General features: G+C 38.5%; 1 protein-coding gene across 1 annotated transcript in view; it reads left to right on the top strand.

Moving 5' to 3' along the window:
* The window catches only part of FBN2 (fibrillin 2), a 649,022-nt gene that overhangs the window by 39,852 nt on the left and 588,964 nt on the right, over positions 1–20,206 (top strand). The window contains exons 3-4 of the mRNA XM_053701643.1: positions 8,031–8,135; positions 10,608–10,703. Coding sequence (XP_053557618.1) covers positions 8,031–8,135; positions 10,608–10,703 — 201 coding nt within the window. The remainder of the gene's footprint in view (positions 1–8,030; positions 8,136–10,607; positions 10,704–20,206) is intronic.

Genomic DNA, 20,206 nt, shown 5'->3' with positions numbered 1-20,206 from the left:
TGGATTGGGCATTGCCTCCCCTTGTTGTCAGGATCCATTTAGATCTTGCGAGCTTGGTTTGATGGGGTTTTTTCCTATTATGGAGTTCGTGGTAACCTTTCAGTTCCTATTTGGTGCTTCCTTGCCTTATTCCTTTGGGAGTTTTGGCAGGGGTTCCCTTCGCTAGTAAAGGGTGTATGGTGGGGGACCAACAGTTGGGCGATGGTGTCTCCCCGGAGAACTGTTGGCTCAATTGTGTCTGATGTTGCGGTCTCTAGCTAGGCTTCCGGGCTATCTGCTGGTCAGTGTCCTTGGGGCCTTTTCCCTTTTTGTTTTCTCGGCTTTGGACGAAGCTGTGATTTTTTTTATTGGGTAGCAGTTTCAGGCCTGGTGCCCTCAGAATGGGTATTGGGTATTGTTTTCCCAAAAGTAATGAATGCATCTGCGAACTCTTTCCATTTAGCAAGAAAAACATAAATTATGCTTACCTGATAATTTTCTTTTCTTCCGATGGAAAGAGTCCACAGCTCCCCACCCATCTTTTTTTATGTGGGGCGTCTTTGTTTTTTATTCTTCTGGCACCTTTTCACCCAGATATTTCTTCTACTGTTCCTTGTTCCTCTGCAGAATGACTGGGGGATGAGGGAAGTGGGAGTATTTAAGCCTTTGGCTGGGGTGTCTTTGCCTCCTCCTGGTGGCCAGTTTCTTATTTCCCAAAAGTAATGAATGCAGCTGTGGACTCTTTCCATCGGAAGAAAAGAAAATTATCAGGTAAGCATAATTTATGGAGGTTTTTTAGGCTCCCTAGAGCAACTTTAGCTTCTCTAGCCTCACCAGTCCTTATGTTATTAAATATTATTTAAAGGGACACTGAACCCAATTGTTTTCTTTTGTGATTCAGATAGAGCATGCAATTTTAAGCAACTTTCTAATTTACTCCTATTATCAATTTGTCTTCGTTCTCTTGCTATCTTTAAAAAAAAAAGAATGCATCTAAGCTTTTTTTGGGTTCAGAACTCAGAATAGCACTTTTTTATTGGTGGATGAATTTATCCACCAATCAGCAAGGACAACCCAGGTTGTTCACCAAAAATGGGCCGGCATCTAAACTTACATTTTTGCATTTCAAATAAAGATACCAAGAGAATGAAGAAAATTTGATGATAGGAGTAAATTAGAAAGTTGCTTAAAATGTCATGCTCTATCTGAATCACAAAAGAAAAAATTTGGGTTCAGTGTCCCTTTAATAACATAAGTACTGGTGAGGCTAGAGAGCCTAAAAAAAAAACATATTGCACTTGCGCTACAGTTAGTGCACCACTCGTAATCTAGGCATTAGTATCTTTTGTTTGTAAATCAGGTAGGTAGGCTGAAGAATGTGTGTTTCATGAACACTGGGGGCACAATGATCAATAGTTTGCAATCAAAAACTTTTCTTTGTGCAATTATCACAATTGCAGGGACAGTCTTTGTGCAATTATCAAAGAAAATAGACTGTCCCTGCAAGTGGCGAGATCTCTCCTATAGAAATAATGAGAGCTCTCTGCTATGTTAACGTTTGCAATGGAGGACGAAGTTCAGAGGAAGAAATGTTTAAACTTTAATATAATGCCTAATACAAATCAAAATACTCTCCCCTAGATTATGAGTTTTGCGTTAACAGGGGTGCGGTGCTAACGAGCAGTTTATGCTCACCGCTCACTTACGGCCAGCGCTGGTATTACGGGTTTTTAGAAACCTGGCGTTAACCGCAAAAAAGTGAGCGAAGAGCAAAATTTAGCTCTACATCTCACCTCAATACCAGCGCTGCTTACGGTAGCGGTGAGCAGGTAAAACATGCTTGTGCACGATTTCCCCATAGGTATCAATGGGGGAGAGCCGGCTGAAAAAAAACCTAACACCTGCAAAAAAGCAGCGTTCAGCTTCTAATGCAGCCCCATTGATTCCTATGGGGAAATACTTTTTATGTCTACACCTAACACCCTAACATGAACCCCAAGTCTAAACGCCCCTAATATTACACTTATTAACCCCTAATCTGCCGCCCCTGACATCGCCAACACCTACATTATATAATTAACCCCTAATCTGCCTCTCCGTAAACAGCCCCCACCTACATTATACTTATGAACCCCTAATCTGCTGCCCCCAACATCGCCGAACCCTACATTATATTTATTAACCCCTAATCTGCCGCCCCCAATGTCGCCGCAATCTAACTACATTTATTAACCCCTAATCTGCCGCCCCCAACGTCGCCACCACTATAATAAAGTTATTAACCCCTAAATCTAAGTCTAACCCTAACCCCCCCTAACTTAAATTTAATTTAAATAAATCTAAATAAAATTAATACAATTCACTAAATTATTCCTATTTAAAACTAAATACTTACCTATAAAATAAACCCTAAGATAGCTACAATATAACTAATAGTTACATTGTAGCTATCTTAGGGTTTATTTTTATTTTACAGGCAACTTTGTATTTATTTTAACTAGGTAGAATAGTTATTAAATAGTTATTAACTATTTAATAACTTCCTAGTTAAAATAAAGACAAATTTACCTGTAAAATAAAACCTAAACTAAGTTACAATTACACCTAACACTACACTATAATTAAATAAATTACCTAAACTAAATACAATTAATTGCAATTTTAAAAAAAATATCTAAAGTACAAAATAAAAAAGCCCCCCCCAAATAAAAAAAAGCCCTGCCCTACACTAAATTACAAATAGCCCTTAAAAGGGCCTTTTGCAGGGCATTGCCCCAAAGTAATCAGCTCTTTTACCTGTAAAAAAATTTTTACAAATACCCCCAACATTAAAACCCACCACCCACATAACCAACCCTACTCTAAAACCCACCCAATACCCCCTTAAAAAAAACTAACACTAACCCCTTGAAGATCACCCTACCGTGAGACGTCTTCACCTAACCGGGCAGAAGTGGTCCTCCAGACGGGCAGTAGTCTTCATCCAAACCGGGCAGAAGAGGTCCTCCAGATGGGCAGAAGTCTTCATCCAGACGGCATCTTCTATCTTCATCCATCCGGCGCGGAGCGGGTTCATCTTCAAGACATCCAACGCGGAGCATCCTCTTCTTTCTTCGTCCGATGACTGAATGAAGGTTCCTTTAAATGACGTCATCCAAGATGGTGTCCCTTCAATTCTGATTGGCTGATAGAATTCTATCAGCCAATCGGAATTAAGGTAGATAAGATTTTTTATACCTTAATTCCAATTGGCTGATAGAATTCTATCAGCCAATCAGAATTGAAGGGACACCATCTTGGATGACGTCATTTAAAGGAACCTTCATTCAGTCGTCGGACGAAGAAAGAAGAGGATGCTCCGCGTCGGATGTCTTGAAGATGGACCCGCTCCGCGCCGGATGGATGAAGATAGAAGATGCCGTCTGGATAAAGACTTCTGCCCATCTGGAGGATCACTTCTGCCCGGTTGGGTGAAGACGTCTCACGGTAGGGTGATCTTCAAGGGGTTAGTGTTAGTTTTTTTTAAGGGGGCATTGGGTGGGTTTTAGAGTAGGGTTGGTTGTGTGGGTGGTGGGTTTTAATGTTGGGGGAAGTGGTACTTTTTTTTTACAGGTAAAAGAGCTGATTACTTTGGGGCAATGCCCCGCAAAAGGCCCTTTTAAGGGCTATTTGTAATTTAGTGTAGGGTAGGGCTCTTTTTTATTTTGGGGGGCTTTTTTATTTTGTTAGGGGGATTAGAGTAGGTGTAATTAGTTTAAAAAATCTTGTAATTATTTTATTATTTTCTGTAATTTAGTGGGGGGGTTTTCGTACTTATTATTTTAAATTGTAATTAATTGTATTTAGCTTAGGTAATTAATGTAATTATAGTGTAGTGTTAGGTGTAATTGTAACTTAGGTTAGGTTTTATTTTACAGGTAAATTTGTCTTTATTTTAACTAGGTAGTTATTAAATAGTTAATAACTATTTAATAACTATTCTACCTAGTTAAAATAAATACAAAGTTGCCTGTAAAATAAAAATAAACCCTAAGATAGCTACAATGTAACTATTAGTTATATTGTAGCTAGCTTAGGGTTTATTTTATCGGTAAGTATTTAGTTTTAAATAGGAATAATTTAGCTAATTATAGTAAATTTATTTAGATTTATTGTAATTATATTTAAGTTAGGGGGGTTAGGGTTAGACTTAGATTTAGGGGTTAATACATTTAATATAGTGGCGGCGACGTTGGGGTTGGCAGATTAGGGGTTAATAAATGTAGGTAGGTGTCCGCAACGTTAGGGCCGGCAGATTAGGGGTTAATAATATTTAAATAGTGTTTGCGATGCTGAAGTGCAGCGGTTTAGGGGTTAATATATTTATTATAGTGGCGGCGATGTCCGGTTCGGCAGATTAGGGGTTAAAAATTTTATTTTAGTGTTTGCGATGTGGGGGGGCCTCGGTTTAGGGGTTAATAGGTAGTTTATGGGTGTTAGTTAGTTAGTTAGTTAGTTAGTTAGTTAGTTAGTTAGAGTTGTAGTGTAAAACTCTTAACTACTGACTTTAAAATGCGGTACCAGGCTTGACAGGAGAGGGTCTACCGCTCACTTTTGGTTAGACTCATAATACCGGCGCTATGCAAGTCCCATCGAAAATATAGGATATGCAATAGTTGATTTGCGGTATTTCCGAGTCTGGCCAAAAAAGTGAGCGGTACACCTGTACCTGCAAGACTCGTAATACCAGCGGGCATTAAAAACCAGCTTTGGGACCTCTCAACGCTGCTTTTTAACCCTAATGCACAACTCGTAATCTAGCCGTCTGTTTTTAGTGCACTGTACCTTATATTTACGCTGTGTAATTTACATACAAATTTTTTAATTTTTGATGAGCAATATTGTTACAATTTTTGATGCACCTTAAAAATACAATTTTTTCCTGCGTAGTTTTGTCTGAATGGTTTAATTATTAGTTTTACAAATTTTATTGTGCGCTTTTGTAATGTATGCATCTCCTTCCCATAGAAAAATGCAGGATATAACCCTTAGCGAGACACCATGTTTGCAGGGTAGAAGGTGGCGATTGATGATTCCAACAGGGAAATAGAAGTACCGGTGAGCATTCTTAAAGGGATACTAAACCCCAATTTTCTTTCACAATTTAGATAGAGCATGCAATTTAAGCAACTTTCTAATTTACTGTTATTATCAATTTTTCTTCATTCTCTTGCTATCTTTATTTAAAAATCAGTAATGTAAAGCTTAGCAGCCGGCCCATTTTAGGTTCAGAACCCTGTATAGCGCTTGCTTATTGGTGACTACATTCAACCAACCAATAAGCAAGTGTAACTCAGGTTCTCAACCAAAAATGGGCCGGCTCGTAAGCTTTATATTCTTGCTATTTAAATAAAGATAACAAAAGCACAAAGAAAAATTGATAACAGGAGTAAATTAGAGCGTTGCTTAAAATTGCTGCTCTATCTGAATTAGGAAAGAAAAAATTTGCATTTAGTATCCCTTTAAATAATCTCGCTAGCCAATAATAATAAAAATAATGCTTAGAACTATTTTATACATTTGCAAGAGCGCTAGATGGCAGCAGTGTTTATTGTCATGTAGTGCTCCAGACACATGCTACCTACCTACCAAAATATGCTCTACAACAAAGGATACAGTGAGAAAGAAGCAACTTAGATAATAATAGTTAACTCTGTACGCTCTGTTTGAGCCATGAAAGACAAATGTAGGATTTCATGCCCCTTTACTTTGCATCTAGAAATTGTACTATTGTTCTACTCTTTTCAAATAGGTTTAGTACCCAAAGATTAGATTAGTAGATTAATAGATTAGTACATTTATATTTGAATGATGGCTGCTGTGTCTGATTTTTTTGTATTTGTTTTTTTAGATTTATAGTTTGCATGATAAAAAGGGGTAAAGTTAAAATGTTTACAGTCAAACCCAGATACTTTGCTCTCTGCCTGAGCCAGGTCTGTATTAAGATGTAGAATATTACAATAAAAAAAATACAATAGTGCTTGATTTAAATTATAGACATTTACATTAATCAAAAACATTCTGTCTGCAGTTCTTACTGTAAATTGGCATTAAGGGATTTGTTCCACTTTAAGACAACTAAAATGTGTTCATAGATGAGACTATATACAATTGACCTTTCCTGGAGATTTGTTTATTCTTTAGCCCTATAAATTCCATTTACAGTTTACATAGAAGAGAAAGGCAGAGATATACAGAAGTGCATAATGAGAAAAAAAATGCATTTCAAGTAACATGGTCAATATTTTATCCCTTTCTGAGCCTGTATTATATAATGTATACAATGTGATGAAAAACCTTTTTAAAGTTATTTTTTTCTCATTTTTATAATATTATCATTTAAAAAGGGGCAACTAAGGAACTTGCCCTAACTTTGGGCTAGATTACAAGTGCCCTGCTAAGTAAATTATTTGCTTGTGTGCTAATTCCACTCAAAGTAAAATTTTAGCCAGGTTAGCGCATGTATTATAAGTTGAAAGTAAAAGTAAGCACGAAAGAGCGATGTGCTCTAACTTCAGGACTTTGATACCGTGACTGTGCTAACTTCTTCTCCCCATAGACTTCTATGGGGCGTGCTGTTAAAAAAAATAAAAAAAAAACACAACGCTCACTTGCTAAAAGACACTGCTTTAGACCAATTGTGCTTAACGCAAAGTGAATGTAAAGTTTGATGAATAAGTGCCCGTTTTTTAAAAACACTATTAAAAACAGGGGCACTTTCATTCATGAAACTTTACATTGCAGCGTATTTTTACAAATACTTACCTTTTTCTTTAGAAAAGGCGGATCGGCGATCCCCTCCGTGCTTCTCATGCTGTACTTAGCACAGCAATAACGAAACCGACTTCTTCCAATCACGGCGTGGCCTCACTAGATGGATGCTCTGGGGTGCACGTCATGATTGCAGGAAGCCGGTTTCGTCATTGCTGACGTAAGTACAGAGGAGCTGCGGGCTGGGGATCGGCAATCCGGCTTTGCTGAAGAAAAAGGTATTTGTAAAAATATGCTGCAATATAAAGTTTCATGAATGAAAGTGCCCCTGTTTTTAATAGTGTTTTTAAAAACCGGGCACTGATTCATGAAACTTTACATTCACTTTAAGTACTACCGCAGCACATAACTCACCACTTGTAATGTTAGCAACACTGCACTCTCTATTGAGTGGGCAAAAAATTATTGGCTGCGCTGCAATTCTCTGGTAAATTCTTTTTACTGTTAAAGGGACACTGAACCCAATTTTTTTCTTTCGTGATTCATATAGAGCACGGAATTTTAAGCAAATTTCTAATTTATTCCTATTATCAAATTTGCTTCATTCTCTTGGTATCTTTATTTGAAATGCAAGAATGTAAGTTTAGATGCCGGACCATTTTTGGTGAACAACCTGGGTTGTTCTTGCTAATTAGTGGATAAATTCATCCACCAATAAAAAAGTGCTGTCTAGAATGCTGAAACAAAAAAAACTTAGATACATTCTTTTTCAAATAAAGATCGCAAGAGAACAAAGAAAAATTGATAATAAATTAGAAAGTTGCTTAAAATGGCATGCTCTATCTGAATCACGAAAGAAAAAAAATTGGGTTCAGTGTCCCTTTAACTTGTAAAACCAGAGTGTGTGCTATTCTTAGCTTAGAGTAGTTATATGGATAGGCCACCCTGAACTATCGATTATACTTCACTTATAACCTAGTGCTTAATGACTGCACCACTCAGCTTATTTTATTGACCAACCGGCTAAAATGTAAGCTAATATTAAACTTATTTTTTTTTTTTTTTAAAAAAACATTGCAAACAATGCTGCTGTATAGTGCTCAATAGACATGCATTCTACTAAGCATATCTAGATATGCTCATTAACAAAGGATTGCACACTATCTAAATCATGAAAATTAAATTTTTCCTTTCGAATCCCATTAAAATAAAATAAAATGATGGTTTAAAATCAATGAAATGAAATTATACAAAATTTTTGTAAATCAAGTCTAAAGATCTCTTACTTTTAACTTTTTCAGCAATTTGCAGAAATAACTGTGGTGATGGATTTTGCTCTCGCCCAAACATGTGCACTTGTTCTAGTGGACAGATATCACCAAACTGTGGCACTAAATCTGGTCATGGTAAGTGTGTTATACATTTTTTTTGTAACAATTATTTGTTGTGTTGTATATTTAGCAGTTATTCTTAACCATTATGTCCAGAGAAGGTATTTTTTTTATTTTCATGCCAAAACTATAAGAGATAATCGCCTAAGAGAAAGAGGTTCTATACTACATTTTCACTTTTAACACACAGATTTCGTGTTCTGTAAAAACCAAACATTACTGATAATTATGTACATGTATGGATAAATCTTTAGTGATTGTTCATTTGTCTGTAGTCTTAAGGTGCCAGGGTATATAAAAAAGACCACTAAAGACCCCCTTTCCTGTCTTTCCAGTCTCTGCTATTGCTAGTAGTTTATTCCATGTAACCTTTCACTAAAACCACCTCACCTTTCTACACTGAAGTAAATGGATTTCATTCCCCTTTTACTTCTGAGACACTTTAAACCCCAATACTGAAGCCAATTTTAGTCTCTTGCACTCAATGAGGCCCATTTATCAAGCTCCGAATGGAACTTGAGGGCCCGTGTTTCTGGCGAGTCTTCAGACTCGCCAGAAACAGCAGTTATGAAGCAGCAGTCAAAAGTCCGACAGACATTTGATAATTCGGCATCAACACTCATTTCACCAGGATTTTTTTTCTGTGAGTTGCCCAGACAATTATAGTTTTGTTTCTAGTCAGAGGACAAGCACTTTTAGAGAAAAAGGTTAGTCTGCAAAAATATCCAAAATTATCATAAAGAAAAAGCTAGTTAATTTATTTGTGTTATGGTATATGGTAAATAACAATATTGCAGTCATTTTCAAACATTTTCAAGGATATAAAACCCCTAATCTTTATTTTGTGATTCCGATTTTGAAAAAGTTTCCAATTTACTTGTATTATGAAATTCACTTTAATCTCTTGGTATCCAAGCAGTTATGTAGACGCAGGAGCATGTCTAGAGAGCAGTTTAACTATATATGGTATACCTTTCAAGAGCACTAGAGGGCAGCACTTTTTACTGTCATGTAGTGCTCCAGACATTTGCACACTGCCTACCTAGGCATTCTCTTTAACAAAGAATGCCATGAGAATTAAGCAAATTTGAGCATAAAAGTAAATTGCATTTGTTTTTTGAAAATGCTCTGTCTAAATCATGCAAGAAAAGAAATTGAGTTCATCTTCCAAACAAACACAATTTAGGATGTTATGTATGTTTTTTATATAAAATATCTGTCTGCCTATCATCTATCTATCTATCTATCTATCTATCTATCTATCTATCTATCTATCATCTATATCTATCTATCTATCTATCTATCTATCATCTATCTATCGTCTATCTATTATCCATTTATCTATCGTCTATCTATTATCCATCAATCTATCTATCTATCTATCTATCCAGTAGTGGCCCTACTCAACAGAGGGTCAAGATGTTTTGGGCCCCCCCAAATGTAACTCAGTAAAAAGCAAAAAGTAATAAAATACATTCTGCTCTGTACGATGTTGAGGATAGATAGATGGCCCTGTAACTTGCACTAATAAAAGGCTCCCCTGCATTAGGACTGTACACATTCTGCATACGCCTACATACATATCCAAGGTAAATCTGATCACCACATATTAATAAGATTCCTATTAGAAATGTCTATTGATGTTTCTTATTCTAATTATACGAGATGGTGTCTTTCTTTTCATTTTGGTGGCAAACAATAATTAATAAAGATTGCTGGGTCAGTGCGGCCCACAAATTACACATCTCAATAATATTATCATATTGTAGCTTGTCAATAACCAAGTATTACATGACTGATGCGTTTTGACATTCAACTTTATCCAAGGCAGCCTTTGATATGAGATCTCTTTGATATGTGTTGATTAGACAATAATGGGACAAGCATTGAGAGATTAGCTTTTATGAGTACATGTTAAAGGGACATGAAACCCAAAAAATGTATTTCATGATTCAGACAGAGAATACAATTTCAAACAACTTTCTAATTTACGTCTATTATCTAATCTGTTTCTTTCTCTTGGAATGATTTGATGAAGGAGCAGCAATGCACTACTGGTTTCTAACTGAACACATGGGTGAGCCAATCACAATCAATATATATATGCAGGCATCAATCAACAGCTAGAACCTATGTTCTCTGCTGCTCCTGAGCTTGCCTAGATAAACCTTTCAGCAAAGGATAACAAGAGAAGGAAGCAATTTAAATAATAGAAGTAAATTGGAAAGTTGTTTAAAATTGTATTCTCTATCTGAACCATGAAAGAACGTTTTTGGGTTTCATGTCCCTTTAAGATGCTCTCTCTCTTTGAATAAGTGAATCCTTCGCATTTAGCACTATCCTTACCAGACACATAGATCCTGTATAGGATATTTTTGGGATTTTACTGAAAATTGGGGTAAAATTGTAGGATATTGGAATTCTGATACCCCTATATAAAAATAATTTTGTAACCATATACCTAAACACCACTATATTTTTTTACAGCACCACAATGTAGCATCAGATGTATGAACGGAGGCACATGTCTTGACGATCAGTGCCAGTGTCAAAAGGGTTATGTTGGAACACACTGTGGGCAACGTAAGTATGAAAGCTGATTAACTAACACCAACTTTTTCCATAACAAAACAAAAAAGAATAACCTCATTAATGTGACTGTTAATGGATAACTATTGGCATAAACAAAAGATCATCACTATTATATCCTTTTTTAAAAAATTTTTTGTAGAGATCTAGAATCATATTATTTACATTTAAAAATGAAAATAAATAACAATTTTAAATACATATAAATATACTGCACGGTTTATGTATCATACTCAAGAATGTGAATCATGTCAATCATGTATACCCATAAATAAACACACGTTTTTTTTTTTGCCTAATAGAAATATTTATGTAATCAAAGCCATATTAGTGACTTAGCTGGGCTTTTAAAGCTAATAAACTTTATATATAAACAACAGTATCCTATAACAATATTGGCAATTAAGTGACTGAACTCTGAATAGCCCACTAAAAATGTTGCAGATGTTTAATAGTAATGCTCATTAAAGGCTCATTAAAATAAAAAAGAAATGATTCAGATAAATTTTTTGATAACTTTCCAATTTACTTCTATAATCAAAGTTGCTTCATTCTCTTGCTATCCCTTGTTGAGTAGCAATGCATTACTGGGAGCTAGCTGAACACTTTGGGTGAGTCAAGGACAAGTCATATATGCGCAGCTGCCAATCAGCAGATAACTTCTAGTAGTTCATTGCTACTCCTAAACCTACTTAGGCATGCTTTTTAACAAAGGATACAAAGAAAACAATAGAAATGAGATCAATTTGAAAGTAAAAAATGGCTTGTACTATCTGAATTATGAAAGTTCAATTTTGGCTTTCTGTCCATTTAAGGTTCTTTATAAAATATTCTATTCTAGAGTGCACGGTATCCTGGTTATAAAATCAATAAATACCTCTTTCTTTTGTGGAATAATTATGCTTGTCGCACACTCCCTAGGAAGCCAAAAAACAAATGCTCCGTAGCTGGTCTATGTGCAATTTGCCGACGTTTGAAAACCTATGTTAGAGTTTTTGGACTCTCTAAGGAGTGTGATGCTTAGAATAGTTTTTTTACAAGAGCAGGAGGTATTTAATATCGCTTTAATTGGACCTGTATTCTATTGAAGCGGCAGCGTTGCCAGTACATGGGAAGTGCAGCAAGCTGTTTGTGAAGGGCCTGAACCTCAAGCTGCAGTCCTTGTGATTCCAACAATGCTTAAGTTAAGTAAACATACTTAAAGGGACAGTGTACACCAATTTTCATATAACTGCATGTAATAGACACTACTATAGATAAGAATATGCACAGAGACTGATCTAAAAATTAATATAAAACCTTTTAAAAAATGACTTAGAAGCTCCCACTGTTGAAGAGGTTAGGCTGGGACACCCAGTGAAATGGGATGGGAAAACAAGAAGAACAGACACTCCCACCTTCCCTGCATATGAAAAGACAGATAACATAAACAGAAGCCAGCAGTAGACTGTAAACAAGCGTATATATCTGACACTGTGGGGCTTGGTTAGGAGTCGGAAAATCATCACAAACGCCTAAATTATAAGTTTTGCGGTATGGTGCGGTACGGCTATACCTCTGAAAAATTGACCTTTGCGCGCGGAATATGCAGGTCTCCCGTATTACAAGTCATTGTGGTACAGCAATACCGCAAGCGTTTTAGCCTTTATCCAACTCTCCATTCCGCACTCAAAAAATGGCTTTTGAGTGCGGGATTTTCATAGCGCTTGTATTACAGGTTGTGCGGTCCGGCTAAATGCTTTCGTTATAGTCAATACCGCCGCAATCCATTCCGCTATCTGAGACCAGTAGTTATGGATTTTGCGAAACAAAAATGTTTCACAAAACTCATAACTAAAATGTTACAAAGTACACTAACACCCATAAACTACCTATTAACCCCTAAACCACCACCCCTGCATCGCAAATACTATATTAAACCCATTAACCCCTAATCCGCCAACCCCCCACATAGCCAACACCAAATAAACCTATTAACCCCTAAACCGCCGCCCCCCCACATTGCTAACACCTAAATAAAGTTATTAACCCCTAAAATGCCGGGCCCCCACATCGCTACTGCTATAATAAACCTATTAACCCCTAAACCACTGGACCCCCACATCGCCAACACTAAATAAACCTATTAACCCCTAAACCGCCGACCCCACATAGCTACTAATAAAATAAATGTATTAACCCCTAAACCGCTGCCCCCCCACATTGCAACTACTAACCTAAACCTATTAACCCCTAAACTGCCGGGCCCCCGCATCGCAAAATACTAAATTAAACTATTAACCACTAAACCTAAAACCCCCTAACTTTAAATTAAAATTACAATAGAACTATCTTAAAATAAATAAAAACTTACCTGTATAATAAAAAAAAAAACAGAAGATTAAACTATAAATTAACCTAACATTACTATATTAAAATAAATAAATTTAAAAAAAAGTTATAAAATTAAAAAATCCTAACACTTCAAAAAAATAAAAAATAAAAATAACATTACAAAAAATAATACACTAAAATTACGAACAATAACAAAAAAAAAAACCATTACAAAAAATAACAAACACTAAAATTACGGAAAATAAAAAAATACATTGCACAAAAATATTAATTAAAATTATCCAAAATAATAAAAATTAAACCTAATCTAATAGCCCAATAAAAACAAAAAAGCCCCCTCAAAATAAAAACTCCCCCTAATATATCAATAGACTACCAATAGCCCTAAAAAAGGGCCTTTTGTAGGGCATTGCCCTAAGTTAAACAGCTCTTTTACCTACAAAAATTACAAATTCCCCCTAAAATTAAACCCACCCAACCAACCCCCCCAAAATAAAAAACCTAAATCTAAAAAAATCCTAAAATACCCATTGCCCTTAAAGGGCATTCAGCACTGTTGTGCCCATTAAAATAAAAAAAAAATCCCTAATCTAAAAAAGAAAAAATTCAAATCAGCCAATAGGAAGAGAGCTGTTGATATCAGCCAATAAGATTTAAGCAGCTCTCATCCTATTGGCTGATTTGAATTTTTCAGCTAATAGGAATGCAACGGTACCCCAATATAAAAGAGGTACCTTGCATTTAATCCTCAGTGTGCGGCGACAATCAACGAAGAAGATCCTCCATGCTGGATGGCTCCGCGGTTGCCAGTCCTGTTCCGTGGTCACCTCCGCTCAGCCCCTGCGACGTCTTCACCCTGGATGAAGAGGTCCCCATGCTCGATGAAGAGTTTGCTGCCTTGAAGAAGACCTTTACCACCTGGAAGAAGACCATCTCCCCCGGACTTCCAGAACAGTGAGTATCTATTTGGGGGTTAGACAGGGTTTTCTCCAACATTGGTGTGTCCGGTCCACGGCGTCATCCTTACTTGTGGGATATCTCTTCCCCAACAGGAAATGGCAAAGAGTCCCAGCAAAGCTGGCCATATAGTCCCTCCTAGGCTCCGCCCACCCCAGTCATTCTCTTTGCCGTTGCACAGGCAACATCTCCACGGAGATGGTTAAGAGTTTTTTGGTGTTTAAATGTAGTTTTTATTCTTCTATCAAGTGTTTGTTATTTTAAAATAGTGCTGGTATGTACTATTTACTCTGAAACAGAAAAGGATGAAGATTTCTGTTTGTGAGAGGAAGATGATTTTAGCAGACAGTAACTAAAATCGATTGCTGTTTCCACATAGGACTGTTGAGATGAAGTAACTTCAGTTGGGGGAAACAGTTAGCAGACTTTTCTGCTTAAGGTATGACTAGCCATATTTCTAACAAGACCATGTAATGCTGGAAGGCTGTCATTTCCCCTCATAGGGACCGGTAAGCCATTTTCTTAGTCAAACAAACAGAATAAAGGGTTTAATATGGGCTAAAAAACTGGTAGACATTTTTATGGGCTAAATCGTTGCTTTATTTGGGCATTTTATTCATATTTATGCTGACAATTCGCATTTATAAACTTGGGGAACGTTTATTAAACGGCAGGCACTATGTTAGACACCTTTTCCAGTCAGGGGGCCTTCCTAGTTGTAGACTGAGCCTCATTTTCGCGCCATTACTGCGCAGTTGTTTTTTGAGAGCAGGGCATGCAGATGCATGTGTGAGGATCTGAAATTTGCTGGAAAAGCTTCTAGAAGGCGTCAATTGGTATCGTATTCCCCTCTGGGCTTGGTTGGGTCTCAGCAAAGGCTATAGCTGGGACTGTATAGGGGTTAAATTTGTAAATGGCTCCGGTTCCGTTATTTTAAGGGTTAAAGCTCTGAAATTTGGTGTGCAATACTCTTAATGCTTTAAGACACTCTGGTGAAATTTTGGTAATTTTTGAACAATTCCTTCATACTTTTTCACATATTCAGTAATAAAGTGTTTTCTGTTTAAAATTTAAAGAGACAGTAAAGGTTTTGTTTTAAAACGTTTTTTGTGCTTTGTTGACAAGTTTAAGCCTGTTTAACATGTCTGTGCCTTCAGATAAGCTATGTTCTATATGTATGAAAGCCAATGTGTCTCCCCATTTAAATTTATGTGATAATTGTGCCATAGCGTCCAAACAAAGTAAGGACAGTACTGCCACAGATAATGAAATTGCCCAAGATGATTCCTCAGATGAGGGGAGTAAACATGATACTACATCATCTCCTACTGTGTCTACACCAGTTTTGCCCACACAGGAGGCCCCTAGTACATCTAGTGCGCCAATGCTTATTACCATGCAACAATTAACGGCTGTAATGGATAACTCCATAGCAAATATTTTATCCAAAATGCCTACTTATCAGAGAAAGCGCGATTGCTCTGTTTTAAACACTGAAGAGCAGGGGGGCGCTGATGATAATTGTTCTGTCATACCCTCACACCAATCTGAAGGGGCCATGAGGGAGGTTTTGTCAGATGGGGAAATTTCAGATTCAGGAAAAATTTCTCAACAAGCTGAACCTGATGTTGTGACATTTAAATTTAAATTAGAACATCTCCGCGCACTGCTTAAGGAGGTGTTATCTACTCTGGATGATTGTGACAACTTGGTCATTCCAGAGAAATTATGCAAGATGGACAAGTTCCTAGAGGTTCCGGTGCACCCCGACGCTTTTCCTATACCCAAGCGGGTGGCGGACATAGTAAATAAGGAGTGGGAAAAGCCCGGCATACCTTTTGTTCCCCCCCCCTATATTTAAGAAATTATTTCCTATGGTCGACCCCAGAAAGGACTTATGGCAGACAGTCCCTAAGGTCGAGGGGGCAGTTTCTACTCTAAACAAACGCACTACTATTCCTATCGAAGATAGTTGTGCTTTCAAAGATCCTATGGATAAAAAATTGGAAGGTTTGCTTAAAAAGATTTTTGTACAGCAAGGTTACCTTCTACAACCCATTTCGTGCATTGTTCCTGTCACTACAGCAGCGTGGTTCTTGTTCGAGGAACTAGAAAAGTCGCTCAGTAGAGAGACTCCATATGAGGAGGTTATGGACAGAGTTCACGCACTTAAATTGGCTAAATCTTTTATTTTAGATGCCGCTTTGCAATTAGCTAGATTAGCGGCGAAAAATTCAGGGTTTGCTATCGTGGCGCGCAGAGCGCTTTGGCTAAAGTCTTGGTCAGCGGATGTGTCATCCAAGACAAAATTGCTTAACATCCCTTTCAAAGGTAAAACTCTATTTGGACCAGAATTGAAAGAGATTATTTCAGACATCACTGGGGGAGAGGGCCACGCCCTTCCACAAGATAGGCCTTTCAAGGCCAAAAATAAGTCTAATTTTCGTTCCTTTCGCAATTTCAGGAACGGACCGGCCTCTAATTCTGCATCCTCTAAGCAAGAGGGTAATGCCTCACAACCCAAACCAGCCTGGAAACCGATGCAAGGCTGGAACAAGGGTAAGCAGGCCAAGAAGCCTGCCGCTGCTAACAAAACAGCATGAAGGAGTAGCCCCCGATCCGGGACCGGATCTAGTGGGGGGCAGACTCTCTCTCTTTGCTCAGGCTTGGGCAAGAGATGTTCAGGATCCCTGGGCGCTAGAAATAGTTTCTCAAGGTTATCTCCTGGAATTCAGGGAACTACCCCCAAGGGGAAGGTTCCACATGTCTCACTTATCCTCAAACCAAATAAAGAGACAGGCATTCTTACATTGTGTAGAAGACCTGTTAAAGATGGGAGTGATACACCCAGTTCCAATAAAGGAACAAGGAATGGGATTTTATTCCAATCTGTTCATAGTTCCCAAAAAAGAGGGAACTTTCAGACCAATTTTTAAACAAATTTCTCAGGGTACCATCGTTCAAGATGGAAACCATTCGAACGATTCTACCCACTATCCAGGAAAGTCAATTTATGACTACCGTGGATCTAAAGGATGCGTACCTACATATTCCTATCCACAAAGAACATCATCAGTTCCTAAGGTTCGCTTTTCTGGACAAGCATTACCAGTTTGTGTCCCTCCCATTCGGGTTAGCCACTGCTCCAAGGATTTTCACAAAGGTACTAGGGTCCCTTCTAGCGGTTCTAAGACCGAGGGGCATTGCAGTAGTACCTTACTTGGACGACATTCTAATACAAGCGTCGTCCCTGTCAAAAGCAAAGGCTCATACAGACATCGTTCTAGCCTTTCTCAGATCACATGGATGGAAGGTGAACATAGAAAAAAGTTCTCTGTCTCCGTCGACAAGAGTTCCCTTCTTGGGAACAATAATAGATTCCTTAGAAATGAGGATTTTTCTGACAGAGGTCAGAAAATCAAATCTTCTAAGCTCTTGTCAAGTTCTTCATTCTGTTCCTCGTCCTTCCATAGCGCAGTGCATGGAAGTAGTAGGGTTGATGGTTGCAGCAATGGACATAGTTCCTTTTGCACAAATTCATCTAAGACCATTACAACTGTGCATGCTCAAACAGTGGAATGGGGACTATACAGACTTGTCTCCAATGATTCAAGTAGATCAGAAGACCAGAGATTCACTCCGTTGGTGGCTGACCCTGGACCATCTGTCCCAGGGAATGAGCTTCCGCAGACCAGAGTGGGTCAATGTCACGACCGACGCCAGTCTAGTGGGCTGGGGCGCGGTCTGGGAATCCCTGAAAGCTCAGGGTCTATGGTCTCGGGAAGAGTCTCTTCTCCCGATAAACATTCTGGAACTGAGAGCGATATTCAATGCTCTCAGGGCTTGGCCTCAACTAGCAAAGGCCAGATTCATAAGGTTCCAATCAGACAACATGACGACCGTTGCGTATATCAATCATCAGGGGGGAACAAGGAGTTCCCTGGCGATGAAAGAAGTGACCAAAATAATTCAATGGGCGGAGGATCACTCCTTCCACCTGTCTGCGATCCACATCCCAGGTGTGGAAAACTGGGAGGCGGATTTTCTGAGTCGTCAGACATTCCATCCGGGGGAGTGGGAACTCCATCCGGAGATCTTTGCCCAAATAACTCAATTATGGAGCATTCCAGACATGGATCTGATGGCGTCTCGTCAGAACTTCAAGGTTCCTTGCTACGGGTCCAGATCCAGGGATCCCAAGGCGACTCTAGTAGATGCACTAGTAGCACCTTGGACCTTCAACCTAGCTTATGTATTTCCACCGTTTCCTCTCATTCCCAGGCTGGTAGCCAGGATCAATCAGGAGAGGGCCTCGGTGATCTTGATAGCTCCTGCGTGGCCATGCAGGACTTGGTATGCAGACCTGGTGAATATGTCATCGGTTCCACCATGGAAGCTACCTTTGAGACAGGACCTTCTTGTTCAGGGTCCATTCGAACATCCAAATCTGGTCTCCCTCCAGCTGACGGCTTGGAGATTGAACGCTTGATTCTATCGAAGCGTGGGTTTTCAGATTCTGTGATAGATACTCTGGTTCAGGCCAGAAAACCGGTAACTAGAAAGATTTACCATAAAATATGGAAAAGATATATCTGTTGGTGTGAATCCAAAGGATTCCCATGGAATAAGATAAAAATTCCTAAGATTCTCTCCTTTCTACAAGAAGGTTTGGAGAAAGGATTATCTGCAAGTTCTCTAAAGGGACAGATCTCTGCTTTATCTGTCTTACCACACAAAAGACTGGCAGCTGTGCCAGATGTTCAAGCATTTGTTCAGGCTCTGGTTAGGATCAAGCCTGTTTACAGACCTTTGACTCCTCCCTGGAGTCTAAATCTAGTTCTTTCAGTTCTTCAAGGGGTTCCGTTTGAACCTTTACATTCCATAGATATTAAGTTACTATCTTGGAAAGTTTTGTTTTTGGTTGCAATCTCTTCTGCTAGAAGAGTTTCAGAGTTATCTGCTCTGCAGTGTTCTCCGCCCTATCTGGTGTTCCATGCAGATAAGGTGGTTTTGCGTACTAAGCCTGGTTTTCTTCCTAAGGTTGTTTCTAACAAAAATATTAACCAGGAGATAGTTGTACCTTCCTTATGTCCAAATCCAGTTTCAAAGAAGGAACGTTTGTTACACAATTTGAACGTAGTCCGTGCTCTAAAATTCTATTTAGAGGCTACAAAAGATTTCAGACAAACATCTTCCTTGTTTGTTGTTTATTCTGGTAAAAGGAGAGGTCAAAAAGCGACTTCTACCTCTCTTTCCTTTTGGCTTAAAAGCATCATCCGATTGGCTTATGAGACTGCCGGACGGCAGCCTCCTGAAAGAATCACAGCTCACTCCACTAGGGCTGTGGCTTCCACATGGGCCTTCAAGAACGAGGCTTCTGTTGACCAGATATGTAAGGCAGCGACTTGGTCTTCACTGCATACTTTTGCCAAATTTTACAAATTTGATACTTTTGCTTCTTCGGAGGCTATTTTTGGGAGAAAGGTTTTGCAAGCTGTGGTGCCTTCCGTTTAGGTAACCTGATTTGCTCCCTCCCTTCATCCGTGTCCTAAAGCTTTGGTATTGGTTCCCACAAGTAAAGATGACGCCGTGGACCGGACACACCAATGTTGGAGAAAACAGAATTCATGCTTACCTGATAAATTACTTTCTCCAACGGTGTGTCCGGTCCACGGCCCGCCCTGGTTTTTTAATCAGGTCTGATGAATTATTTTCTCTAACTACAGTCACCACGGTACCATATGGTTTCTCCTATATATATTTCCTCCTGTCCGTCGGTCGAATGACTGGGGTGGGCGGAGCCTAGGAGGGACTATATGGCCAGCTTTGCTGGGACTCTTTGCCATTTCCTGTTGGGGAAGAGATATCCCACAAGTAAGGATGACGCCGTGGACCGGACACACCGTTGGAGAAAGTAATTTATCAGGTAAGTATAAATTCTGTTTTTTTTTGTTTTTTTTTGGGGTGTTTTTTTTTAGATTAGGTATTTTTTATTTTAATGGGCACAAAAGAGCTGAATGCCCTTTTAATGGGTACCTTAGTTTTTTTTAAACTTAGGTTTTTTATTTTGGGGGGTTGGTTGGGTGGAAGGGTTTACTTTTAGGGGGGAATTTGTAATTTTTGTAGGTAAAAGAGCTGATTAACTTAGGGCAATGCCCTACAAAAGGCCCTTTTAAGTGCTATTGGTAGTTTATTGATAGATAAGG

Source organism: Bombina bombina, chromosome 2 (assembly GCF_027579735.1).
Source record: "Bombina bombina isolate aBomBom1 chromosome 2, aBomBom1.pri, whole genome shotgun sequence".
In the NCBI taxonomy this organism is placed as follows: domain Eukaryota; kingdom Metazoa; phylum Chordata; class Amphibia; order Anura; family Bombinatoridae; genus Bombina; species Bombina bombina.
The sequence above is the reverse complement of the archived record's forward strand: the minus strand, read 5'-3'. Positions and strand labels throughout refer to the sequence as shown.